This window comes from Pholis gunnellus (assembly GCF_910591455.1).
Source record: "Pholis gunnellus genome assembly, chromosome: 7".
Lineage (NCBI taxonomy): Eukaryota > Metazoa > Chordata > Actinopteri > Perciformes > Pholidae > Pholis > Pholis gunnellus.
Genome location: NC_136533.1, coordinates 22,761,396 through 22,773,978, shown reverse-complemented (window position 1 = coordinate 22,773,978; position 12,583 = coordinate 22,761,396). Strand labels below are relative to the sequence as shown.

The 12,583-nt window shown below is 43.8% G+C and overlaps 1 protein-coding gene across 1 annotated transcript in view; it reads left to right on the top strand.

Moving 5' to 3' along the window:
- Nucleotides 1–325: 325 nt before the first annotated feature.
- Nucleotides 326–12,583, top strand: part of jph3b (junctophilin 3b) — a gene marked incomplete at both ends in the record, with an annotated part of 41,215 nt that continues 28,957 nt past the window's right edge. Inside the window, one exon of the mRNA XM_079162271.1 lies at nucleotides 326–707. Within this exon, the coding sequence (XP_079018397.1) occupies nucleotides 326–707 (382 nt within the window). The remainder of the gene's footprint in view (nucleotides 708–12,583) is intronic.

Here is a 12,583-nt window from a genome sequence, read left to right as displayed (position 1 = left end):
CATCGCCCTTTCTCACCGCGCCGGAAGACCCCTGACAACCCCTTGAAGCGGCCACGTTTCTGTTGCTCACCTCGTTCATCCTCCTTCTTCTCCAAAACCAGCCGACAACAAGGGGTGGCATTGCTCGATTTGCGTGGGAGTTCTCTCCCTCTCCCTCCCACCCTCTCCTCCTCCACCTCCACCTCCTCCTCACCCCTGACCTACGAGCTGCGCTCCGTGTACTGGTTCTAGCACCAACCTGTCCTTCTTCTCTCTCCCTTCTTTTTCTTTTCTTCTTCTTCTTTTTGTCGAGGCTTCAGGGGAATTGCCAAGACCTGTTTCATGCATGTCCACTGGCGGCAGGTTCAACTTTGACGATGGGGGGTCATACTGCGGAGGGTGGGAGGAGGGCAAGGCGCACGGCCACGGGATCTGCACGGGACCCAAGGGCCAGGGCGAGTACTGCGGTTCCTGGGCCCACGGCTTCGAGCTGCTGGGCGTCTACACCTGGCCCAGTGGGAACACCTACCAGGGCACCTGGGCTCAGGGCAAGAGACACGGAGTGGGCGTCGAGAACAAGGGCCGCTGGGTGTACAAGGGCGAGTGGACACACGGCTTTAAGGGACGCTATGGCGTGCGGGAGAGCACGGGGACGAGCGGGAAGTACGAGGGGACTTGGAACAACGGGCTGCAGGACGGATACGGAACAGAGACGTACTCAGATGGAGGTAAGAGGGGGAGGAGACCCACGGGCAGATGCATTGTGGGTGTTTTGGGAGTGGGTTTAAGTGTGTATGTGAGGATGTGTGAACCAACCAGCGCCTGTCAAGGAGTGTTATTTGGGATTGACTGATGATTGTCATCTGTGAAAATGACTCGTTACTTGAGAATGATTGACATGTCGATGTTACAGATGAGACAGATGTGCAATAGGAGGAGTTTGCCCAGAGGTCGTCTCGGGTCATCCTTTCTTCTGCCGTGCCTTGTCGATGCACACACACACCCACGCACACACGCACGCACGCACGCACGCACGCACGCACGCACACACACACACACACACGCACACGTACACACACACACACACACACCCACACACACACACACACACACACACACACACACGTACACACACACACTCGTCCAGAGGCAGGGGGTTGCATCAGGACCGGCTATGAAAATGACTCTAATTTTCTACCTCTGTCTCTTCCTCTCTGTCTTTTTGTCCTCCTCATCCTCACCCCTCAGCTTCATGAGGACACACTGTGTATTTGGAGGCCTTCAATTCAGGCCATGCAGTCTTAAGGGATGAATAAAAGGTTGGAGGGACAGATGAGGACAGCAGCTCCCAAGTAACAAGTCCCAAGAAAAACAAGGTGTTTTAGAAAACAAGGTTGGGCGGAGGGCTGAGACATCAAATCCATGTCTTCACCCTCCATTTCCACGCTTACATGTACCATGCCAGTTTAATTACTCCGGTTTGCTGTAAAAGATCTCGTCAAATACACCACAGAACAAAAACATTCACACTTCAATGGCAGTGTAGGAGCCTAATTTATTAATATTATTGATATAATAATAATATTCTTTCACTCCAACCGAGCTAGTTGTGGTTTTGGTTGGAGTCTACACCCATTTGTGGCTCTGTGAGGCCAGTTTAGCATCAGCATGCTAACATACTGATGCTAAGCTGGTATGATGTTTACCATCTTAGTTCAGAGTGTTACAATGTTTACATTTGCTAATTAGCCCACATGTTTTATTAACAATACTTGACAGGGAAGGCGTGTCAGCTTTGGCTCATTACATGAATAGTGTCTTTTCAAAATAAACTTCCGCGTTCACAGAAAATGTACATCTCCTGCTCATTGTCTTTTCAAAATAAACTTCCATGGTAGACTTACTTACGTTGCAAGTAAGTACTTGCAACAAAACTTCTTGGTTAGGCTCAGGAAAAGATCGTGGTTTGGGTTAAAATAAGTATGTTTGTAACAAGTCAGGTAAAGGACGTCAATGGTGACTTGGTTTCACACGAGACATGAACACTAGTCTCCTGGGTGAATAAGCGGTGTTCAGTCAGCCATTCACCCCAACCTCCATCCTTGGTGGACTTTCACCCCTTTTTAAGAATACATACCTTCTAGGGGTGGGGGAAAAAATCGATACAGCATAGTATCGCGATATTTTGCGTGGCGATATTGTATCGATACACGGAAGCCAAGTATCGATCTTTTATTCTATAAACTATAAACTTTTTGGTACTAGAAAAATAAAATCAATTGCTTTTTCAGTCCTCTAGATGGTGCTGAGTTGTTTTCTGGTGAGGTCAGAAGAGGTCATGGGTCAGTGAGATTGGTAGGAAGTTGGTCAAAACAAAGAGAGACATCGATTGGAGAAAGAAATCAGAAATGTGCTGTCTGCGTTTGAATCAGACGTCTGGACTTATTTGGATTTTTATTTAACAAACAGTTTTTTCACCGACACAACTCTACAGAGATTAACGCGAATCGCGTTAATCGCGTCATTCGCGCTGCCGGTCTCGCCGGGGACTATTTGTGTTCATTCGCGTGAATCGCGCTGGACGCGCAGGAGAGGGTGCGAGGCTTATCGCCCTGAAAGCCGTTCAACTGTCCGCCATCAACTGTGGAAAAAATAGCCTCTATTTCTGCTCAGTACGTGTTGTGGAAGTCCCAGATATCACGGGGAACTAAACGCCGTCATGTCTGGTTCATAACATAGTCCGGAGGAGCTCCGTGGATTTCATAGAGCTCACTGTGTCTAGTGAGACACACGTCGGCTGTTTACTACAGCTGTATGAAGACAATATAAACTGATTTTACTGTGATTTAACGGCAATAAACCGACAAAAAGGGACCCCGAAATAACTACGTAATGACGCCCATTTGTACTTGTTTTCTCAATGGAGCTCGGATCGATCAGTGCTATTCTATGCTAACATTGTAGCAGCTCCATCAACACTCAACATACCGTCATCTAGACGTAAATACAGCAGCGTCTTTTTCATTGTTTGCACCATATGGTGCATGGGCCTGGTTGCATGTGAAGTGTTTCGCTCACCCGCTCAATCTGGCCTCACAACGGGCGTTAAATCTGCCAACAGCAGCCAGGCTCATGGGGAGAGTGCAGCGCATAACTGGCTCTCTGCCCTCGACGTCCACGCATCGCAGGTTATACCAGGCAGTTATATAACTCTTATATGGTACTAATAGAAGTTATAGACATGTTTGCATTCAGTTAAGTTTGTCAGGTGCATGCAACATTTGTGACAGTGTTGGTCAGTCTGTCTGCTTGACAATCCCATTTTGCTGCAATAAAAATGATTGAAGTGAGATGAACAGACTGAAAACTTTATCTTATTAGATAAAACATGTTGACACAGTTTTCCTTTGGGGACATAATTTGCAGTTCAAAAAAGGTAATACGTTGCAATATATGTTATCGCAATACTCAGCATATTGCAGTATCGTGATAATATCGCAGTATCGTGATAATATCGTATCGCGGGATCTCTCGCGATTCCCACCCCTAATACCTTCTAATACTGACACAGATGGCTTTATATTGGTGCGTCTCATACAGTGACGTATGTGCCTAAATGCATAAAATGTGCCTCTGTGCCTCTGTGCTTTTGTATCAGATGCCAAGGGCCACTGACCAAGCGTCTGAATTTGACGAGTTGGGAGTGAGAACAGGTTGTTCTTGGGAGAACCCAAAGATAAATCACCACTGAGGTGGACGTTAAAATCTAATCTAATCTACACATTAACTATAGCTGAGACTGATGGGAATGTCATTAGTTTTGCAGTTATTTGGTCATCAACCAAAGTATTGCATGAATTGAAATGCTGACCAAATGATGGTGTTCGAAAAAAAAAGATCAGAGTTGAAACAATTCATCTTCTGGTGACAATGAATGTCTGTAATCATCCAACAGTTGTGTCATTTCACTCAAAATCACAAATGTGAACCTCATGATGGGGTTAGAGGAAAAGTCACAGGGTTGCCAAAGTCATTAGGCGTCGTCTTCTGGGAACCATGAGTAATGTAGTTAAAGTTTTGTGCCACTGCATCTAGTGGCTGTTAAGATATTTTGTGGTGGTTCGACTGATCGGCATTGCCGTCCCTAGAGCCATGATGCTAGCATGACAACAAATACAACCAAAACAAGTAGGACGCCAGAAAGATCAAATTGTTTTACTATTGTGACACTTGCAAACTCTCTAAATCTGAAAGTTCTGCCAGATTACGTTTTGGCCACTTTGATCCATGTAATATATCCATGACTACATGTTTCTACAGTAAAAAACTAGAATATTTTTATAATTTTTTTTCATTTATGATTCACGATTTCTACATGTAAACATCTTTAATTTGTAAAATATTCTTTTGAAGTATCAGATTTACCCTGTAATTGAAATCAGTGCCATTAATGCACTATGAGTCTCTTAGACCGAGACAGTCACTGTTAATGAGACACCGCACACCATATGGATTCCTGCATAAAAATAGACACATGCGCACGCACACACACACAAGCACACTCGCACACACCCACACACGCACACACTCACACACTCACACACGCACACACGCATACACGTTGTGCGTGCAGAAATGCACACACATGAAATCTGGCGTTGTGAGTTGAGCAACAGAGCTGACAGCAGCATACACGCAGTTAAAGCTTTGTTACATAACTCTACAACTTGCAGGGCGTTTTACAATGCCGGCCTGGACCACACACACACACACACACACACACACACACACACACACACTCCTGAGCTGCCCGATAAAATCCGCAGACCAGACTGGTTTGAATCAGGACAAGGGAGACGATAACCAGACAGATGGGGCAGACGGACGGATGGACGGAGGTGGGGAGGGATAGATGGATCGACAGATGTACAGATTGATGGATGGATGGATCAGTTAAATGATGAACAGATCATGCAAAGATGGCTGGTTGGATGGATGGATGATTATTGTGATTGCTATGAGAGATTCACTCTAATCAAGGGAGGAGTGAGATGAAGACAAAATGGATGAAAAAAAATTGATAAGAAAACCACCCAGAGAGAAACGTGTTGGAGAGACGCTGTAGCTCTGTGAAGTATTTGAACCCACATACTGTAAATGCAGCAGAGATTGGCCTAGTTATGAGTGTTTATCTTGCTCAAGCAGTACACTGTGTCCTTATTATAACAGCATGTATTTGTCCTTTGTATAAATATATGAGGTGGAATTATTTTAATGGAGAGAGTGATTGATTAAGCCAGAGCACAACAGCACACAATTTAAAAGTAAGATGATAAGAAATAAGGCTAGAATTATAGATATTAAACAGGCATCTTGACCCACCAGGTTTTTGATATTTTTGTCTTTCTCTTTCTTTATTTCTATTGTTTTTTTACAATATGTAATTAAGATCATTTTACATTATTAGTCAAAAGTAGTCTTCTAATTATGTCATAGATCATACCTCCCTCCCTCCCTTTGGTATTTAGTTTCTTCTGAAAGTTTGAGAATGAACTTGATTCACACCAGCAGATAGCATGCGCCCTGCGCATCAATGCTACAGGAGTTTCAGGCTACAGATTAACGGTGTGTTGCTGAAGTTGTTTGTAGAGCATCAATCCCCTTTTAAAATGTGTGAAAATGAAATACAATTAGCACTTAATTGCTTTTGACAAGTATAAAGTTGGCAGCAATCCCTCAATCCGGTTGTTAGGTGGCTAGCTAGTTGGGACTTGTGTTAGCATAGCATCCTATTTAATATTAGTTAAAGAAGAGCTGTGTGAATCTTGTGGCAGTGAGCTGATAGTTTTCACCACCTGAATTTTATTTAATATCTCCAGGTCAAGATGCGAAAGACAATCATGTCATTCTTTAAAAGAAACAACAGAAAGCTACAGTCTTGCCCTCAGTCGGGAGGTTGATAGTACAAGAGCCCCCAAAACGCCCAGTATCATCCCTTCACCCGAATTTCAAAAATACAAATATTTTTATCTTGTCCTTGTCGATTCAACCAATCATAAAATATACCATTGGTTACATTTACTTCAACCAGTTTAGCATGGCGGAATTGGGAAGCCAGCTAACTAGCCAGCTGTCCACTAGTTAGTAGCTAGCTTGCTAATTCCACACTACTTTAATGCTACACTGGTTACAGAAAATGAGCTGTGGACAGAACCAAACTGGACGTAGTCATCGTGATGTCGCACCATTGGTTGGTGGCCTACTGTTTGTAAGATTCGAGTTTGGCGTTTTCGCAGTTGCCATCTTTGATTACGGCTGTTGCCATGTTGTTGTTTTGTGCAACCAATGAATTGAAGTTACTATTTTTGGAATTATTTTTGGAGTGACGTGGAGACGCCGTATACGGCTCTGAAAGCGGCAGCGACCTGTCAATCAGCATAAGCCTGCCCTAAAGCATACTCCGCTTCATGGTCTATTTTACTCTATTTAGTAATTGAACATCATGCTGTATTGAAGAAGACTTGAAACTAGAGATTGAGACCATAAACTCATGTTTACAATGTTTACTGAGGTAATAAATCAAGTGAGAAGTAGGGTCATTTTCTCATAGACTGCCATACAATCTTCTTTTTCCAACCGGAGGAGTCACTCCCTGATGGTCAGTTGATAGAATGTAAGTTTTCAGACTCTTCCGCATTGGCTTCACTCGGCAGAACCTGAGGTTGCCACCTGGGTTGACCCCACTTGGCACTGCCCACATTCAGCAACAATTCGCGCAGGTGGGACTGTGCCCGTAACAGTCTATCTTTGAAACCTCAGAGTTATGTCTTATCCATAGCAATACAAGTCAGGAGCCAAGACATCCAAAGATGCTCTGCTGCCTACATACCTTTGGATCACACTGTGCACCTCAGAGCCAGCTACATTTCCCACAGCCAGGTCTAAGCTCACTGCCAGTCCCACTCTCCCCTCCAACACCTGATGCCACGTTTCTCGGAAACACTCCTCCTCTATCTTATCTCTGCTGTTTGGCTTTTGGTTCCTCTCCTACGTTTGCCAACATTCCTCTCTCTCCTCTCCTCCCACCTTTCGCTTTCCTCCCTCACTCCACTGCATTTCCACGGAGCCGCTCTGTACAGTAGGGTTTCCATAGCAACGCTCACCGACATGCAGCAGGTCAGCGTGTCACGAGGGACTGAGTGTTCCTCGCCGCTATTGGCCGCCCAGCCGGCACTACCGGGCTTTGATTGGCTGGCTTGGCCTACCGGGCTAATGGTGTTTACTGAGATGAAGAGCTAAGCTGACTGATTACCAACCACGCACACACACAGAAAGACAGAGAGAGAGAGAGTGAAGTAGAAAAATAAAAAGACCGCTTCAGTAATCATTTTAGTGAGAAATGAAGTGAGTCACAAAAGGAGAGGCAGAGATTACAACTGTCGCTGTGTACGACGGTGGCAACAGCTAGAGATTACAGCAGCAGTGGGTGTTGTATCTGACTAGCTAATACACCACACACAGTGTCAAAAGCACAGAAACTCAGTCAGCTGTCCCCCTTGCTCCATGTAGACACACACCGGAATTAGAAAAAAAGCATTCTTATCAGGGCACATCCAATGGCAGACGCAACATTGAACGACACTCGTGACAGCTCAGCGGAACCTCCCTCCTGTCCCCCAGCTGTTGGCAAATACGCCACATTGTAATTGTATTACATTAACATATCTCACTAGCTTGCTAAAGGCCGCTATCAGTGCAGCAATTATGTAAGCTGACATAATAAATTCACTTCTCATGTTTAAGTACACCCAGCAACTACATAAATGATTATCTATGCTGAGATGTGATAGGTGGGCCAAATGAAGTCAAGAACCTGCTTCCTTTGGGTTGTGTAATGGTTGGACATGATGTTTGGAAGCTTGATGACGGGTGCTTGGAAAAGAGGGTATACATGCAGCCTATTTCAGCGTGTGGGAGGATGCTCTTCAGTGCAACTGTGTATTCTATCATCCCGTAACTAAGACGTGTTTCTCTGGACCACTCACGCACATGTAGATGGGTTGTGTTCAGGTTGGAAATATCGAGGACCATTATTAGGTTGGCCATCCTCTTTTCCTCTTACCCTCGGGGCTCTTGCTTATGTGACCAACCTATCATCCTTCCATCTTCTACAGGTTTATTATTAGCCGTAGCATTATTTTCGGACATGCACTGAGTAATGCAAACACTTTATTGATGGCTGTCATGGTGACAGCATCTTTGATGCTCACTTGTCAATGATACTGCGCATGATACTGTCAGGTTTTCCACCTAACCTCCACCTGCCATTGAACAACACAACCTCACAGCAGTTTGTGAAATAGTCCTGAAATGTAATCTATTGGTTTCATATCCCTTTTTTTCATGTAGCTCAGAACGACTTCTTTTGTCCGGACGATATTATGTTACAATACAAAAGTTAGGTTTCGGACAACCATCATGGTTGGACTGAAAATAACTATGTATAACAACACTTTGGGGACAAAGAGTTTTTGTCACTATTTAATAATACATCACAAACTCTGACCATTTCATTTGTGTGTCCACCACGAAAAAGGATCCTAATTGACTTTCCATTGGCATAATTTTCCATCAGTGACATACTATACTTTATCAACCTGCCATGTTACTGGGCTGCATTGTAACTGCACTGGCGTTGATTGTGTTTACATTGAGGATCTTGGTTTGTCCCCTGTGGCTGTTGAGTCCAGTTTATCCTAAGAATGAACTGCTAAATTCACTGGTCTTCTCATGCATCTGTTGATAAGTATGGGATAGTAACACCAAGTCCTCTGCAAAGTACAGGTTGTCCAGCTATGTCTAAACTCTTGTGCTCTGCGAATGGTTTTGATTGTTGTTGACAATAAAAACCAGCCAGTTAGAATAAAAAACAGGACGGTAGGCGTCCTTGACCCTTGAGGTCATTGCCTCTCATGTGTTTTTGTTTAAGAATAATCCAAAGAGTCTTCCTATCCATGCCATCAAATACTCCTTAATTACATGGATATAGATCAGAAAGCTGTATTCCATCATTGCTCAATCCCGATACACAGAGTTATGATTTGGTCAGTACAGGATCTGTCTCTGTGAAATCCAGTGTGCTGCTCCTGTTGCTGAATGCAACGAAATGCTGACTAATTCCTTTATTCTGTTTAAGATGATCCTGTTAAGCACTTTTCCTGGTATGGGTGAGTGAGTGTGATCTCTTCGTAGTTGCTGAGGTTGCCCTGTATTGCAATCTTTATGGGTAGAACATCTCCACCATGCTTTTAAGAAGGGATGTTGGCAGGTCTTGCTGCCTTTCCTGATTTCCGCAGGGTGCCTTTAAATCCACCCTGATTCTAAGTAGATAAAGTATATCCTTTCCTTAATTGTGGTCAAGGTTAGTTTAGCAGAGTGCATGGATGTTGATGAATGCATTGGTTAGTGCAGAACCCACAACTTTCCAAGAAAATGGACTCTCTTTGAACACCACATCTGAAAGATTAGTAGTCTCAGAAGGCAAACATCTCATAGATTCGGCCACCCACTTGCTGTTGAAGCCACTGTAGGAGCCTTATTTGGAGCCGTGCCATTGTTCCGAAGGCTCATTATTCTGAAACCCCAATAGTCAGAAAAATATCCTATTGTCCGAAAGTCATTTGTCTGTCAGCCCGTTATCCTGAAAGCAAACTCCCATTATTCCAAAATCCCATTGCTCGGAAAACAAGAACCTTCCGTGAAATGAACAGAAGCACATGGCTAAATATTAAGCAGAATGACATCATCAGACCCTCAGGTTGCACTATTTTTTTGTTTGCCTACATTGGCATGACCCCCCCTTCTCTGCCTCTGATTGGCTTACCCTAATATTCTTACCCTAAACTAATCTCACTCCTCCTGCCTAAACCTAACCATAGAACTATAGAAGGCAACGAGTAGTGCATGCCTTCCTCAGGAGGAAAATAATGTGGAAGGTCTGATGAAGAAATTCTGCATAATACATAATAATTAGCCATGTGCTTCTGTTTGTTTCAGGGAGAGTTTGTATTTGCGGAGCAATGGGCCTTCTGAACAATGACAGTTTGTTTTTGGGATAACGGGTAGTCGGACAAATGGGACACCTTTCGGGCTGTTGGGGTTTCAGAATAATGGGTTGTTGAAACAATGGGCAGCTCCCCCTTTTGGGGTTGCTTTCCATCCTGTATACATACATATGATTGAGATTTGCAGAATCAAAAACGATTAACTGAGCACAACCCATTTGTAGTTATTTGAGTTATTTGTGTTCATAAATAATACTGAACTATGATATGTCACGAGGTCATCAAAACAAAATTGGTTACACAAGGACAAACAAGGGCGGACATTTTCAAATCACCAGGACAACGTCACACCACCATGTTATCGTGAGTCTTTTTCATGACATTTTTCAGCAGATAAATAATCCTCAAATGGGAATCTGAAAGAGTCAGACAGAAAGAAGGCCTAAGCGAAATCTCTTAAACGGATAATGGTCCCACACAGTGATTTACACAGGGAGAGGTTTAGCTTTCAACTGACTTTGCTTGCTTTCAGTGTTCGGTGATTTTCCCACAGTTGGGTAGCTCGTCTGCCTGCTCTCTGTCTGTTTATGCTGCCCGTCTGTATGGCTTGTTGTCTGTCAGTTGTCATGTCTACCTGTCTTTAGTTACCATCTGTCTTTCCTCTTGCTTTCCTCTCCAGCTGATGTGTCACGGTTACCTGATCTTATTGGTTATCTTGACAGATTTGTTTCTTCTTCTTTTTCCGTCTTAAAATACAATATGCTTCATAGAAAAGTGATACAAAATAAAAATCCACCGGCATCCACGTTCAAGGACACACACTTCCACATGCAGTGCACCAGACTTTCTTCTGTTCAGTTCAGAACAAAAGTGACTGGTCACCCATAAATAGTGGAGTCGAAGAAAATCCACTTCCTCAGCATTTGTGCCTCGATTTTTAAAATGTCCCAAACATGCTTGTTATACAGCGGAGAAAAGTATTCAGAAGTGTCACTCGCATTCTGCTTTTTTTTTGCCATTGCTAATACGTACCTCCTCTACTACCACAACAACCCCACTGCAGGCTTTAGCTTATGTAACGGGAGTGGTTTGATGTTTGTACTGAGGATTAGCGGTGCTGTCTGAAAACTCTAAAGATCTATCTTGGAAGTCTGCCCTCCAACACTGCTGATACAATACTAACCGGACATTCTAATGAGGGAGTGTGCCCTGCAAGCACTTGGGATGGCATGGTCCTGCAACTTCTCTAAAACTCGTAATTATAAGGAGACCATGTGAGAATTGAGTTTGGAGGAGGAGGGTCCAAAAAGAGCATTTTGGTAGTCTCACTTTTTTTGTGTTGAAAAAGCACGTTAACATTAAGATATTAAGGTTAAAGGGTGCACCATCTGAAAGGTTCCGCCCCACACTGGAAATGCAATCTTATTATTATTGATATTTCAATTTGTATTATTGTCGTCGGTGTAATTATACATGTCTTTAGCTATGGTTATGGAGCATTGGATGAGAACTGAAGAATTCAAAATCGCTGCCACTGGCACAAACAATCTGAGACAAAAAGTAAACTGCGTGCGAGACTTGACCTTGTGTCGTCTAATCTTGCACGCCCTCCCCCATTACTCTCACACACACAAACACAGACAGACTCCGACATGCAAGTGCTGACGTGGTGAAACAACACATTAATAATTCATAAAACAACCAAGTTCAACTCCCTCAGTCCCTCTTTTGCGTTCTCTTTTTCTCGCTGCTGTGCTTTACGGATCAATATTTCGAGGTGTAAAGTAGTAACAGGGGCTACGATGCGGTGATATAAATGCACATGAGCTACTTTGAAGCCTCTGAAACAAGTGAAAGGATAGAAAACCAGAGATAGATGATACAGTTCAAACAAACCGGCAGAATTCACCGATTTTGACAAGTGTCTTCGACTCCTGCATCCTAAGAATGAAACACAGACCCTAGGAGACAGATGGTTTTTAACCTAGAAATAGAGAACAGACGCGCGCATTTGTTAAAGAGACAATTATGAATTCAGCCTTGGGGTTTGGCATGTGATCAAATCGCTGTGCCTCTGTGATGTTTCCGCAGCTTTGATCTCGCCGCGTTAACTCTTTGCGTCCGGCCGCCTCGTGCCCGCGGTAGCCTCGGCCTTGGTTACAGGCCCATATGATCCGTGAGTGCTTCCTGTTTGGCCTCCAGGCAGGAATCACTGAAATCGTTTTGGCATGCGAGTTGTGAAGCAGATTTTCCTCACAACTGTAGGGCCCGGGGTTGAGGCCTTTACATATACAGAGGTCGATTTCCTTTTCAATACAGCTGTGACAGGTTCATGATGAGAGGAGAATAAAGGAATCTGCCGCTGCATGTCAAAGCGCTTCTGTGCAGAAATGCACAAGTTTTTTTCAGACTGTTTAAAGTGAGTTCCTCGGTCTGGCAGATGCTCGTGTTATCTATGTGTTTCCGTGTAATGCACCGATATCGCACACAAACTGTATATGGGTTTGATTTAGAAGGAATATCAGCACCAACAGCCTGCC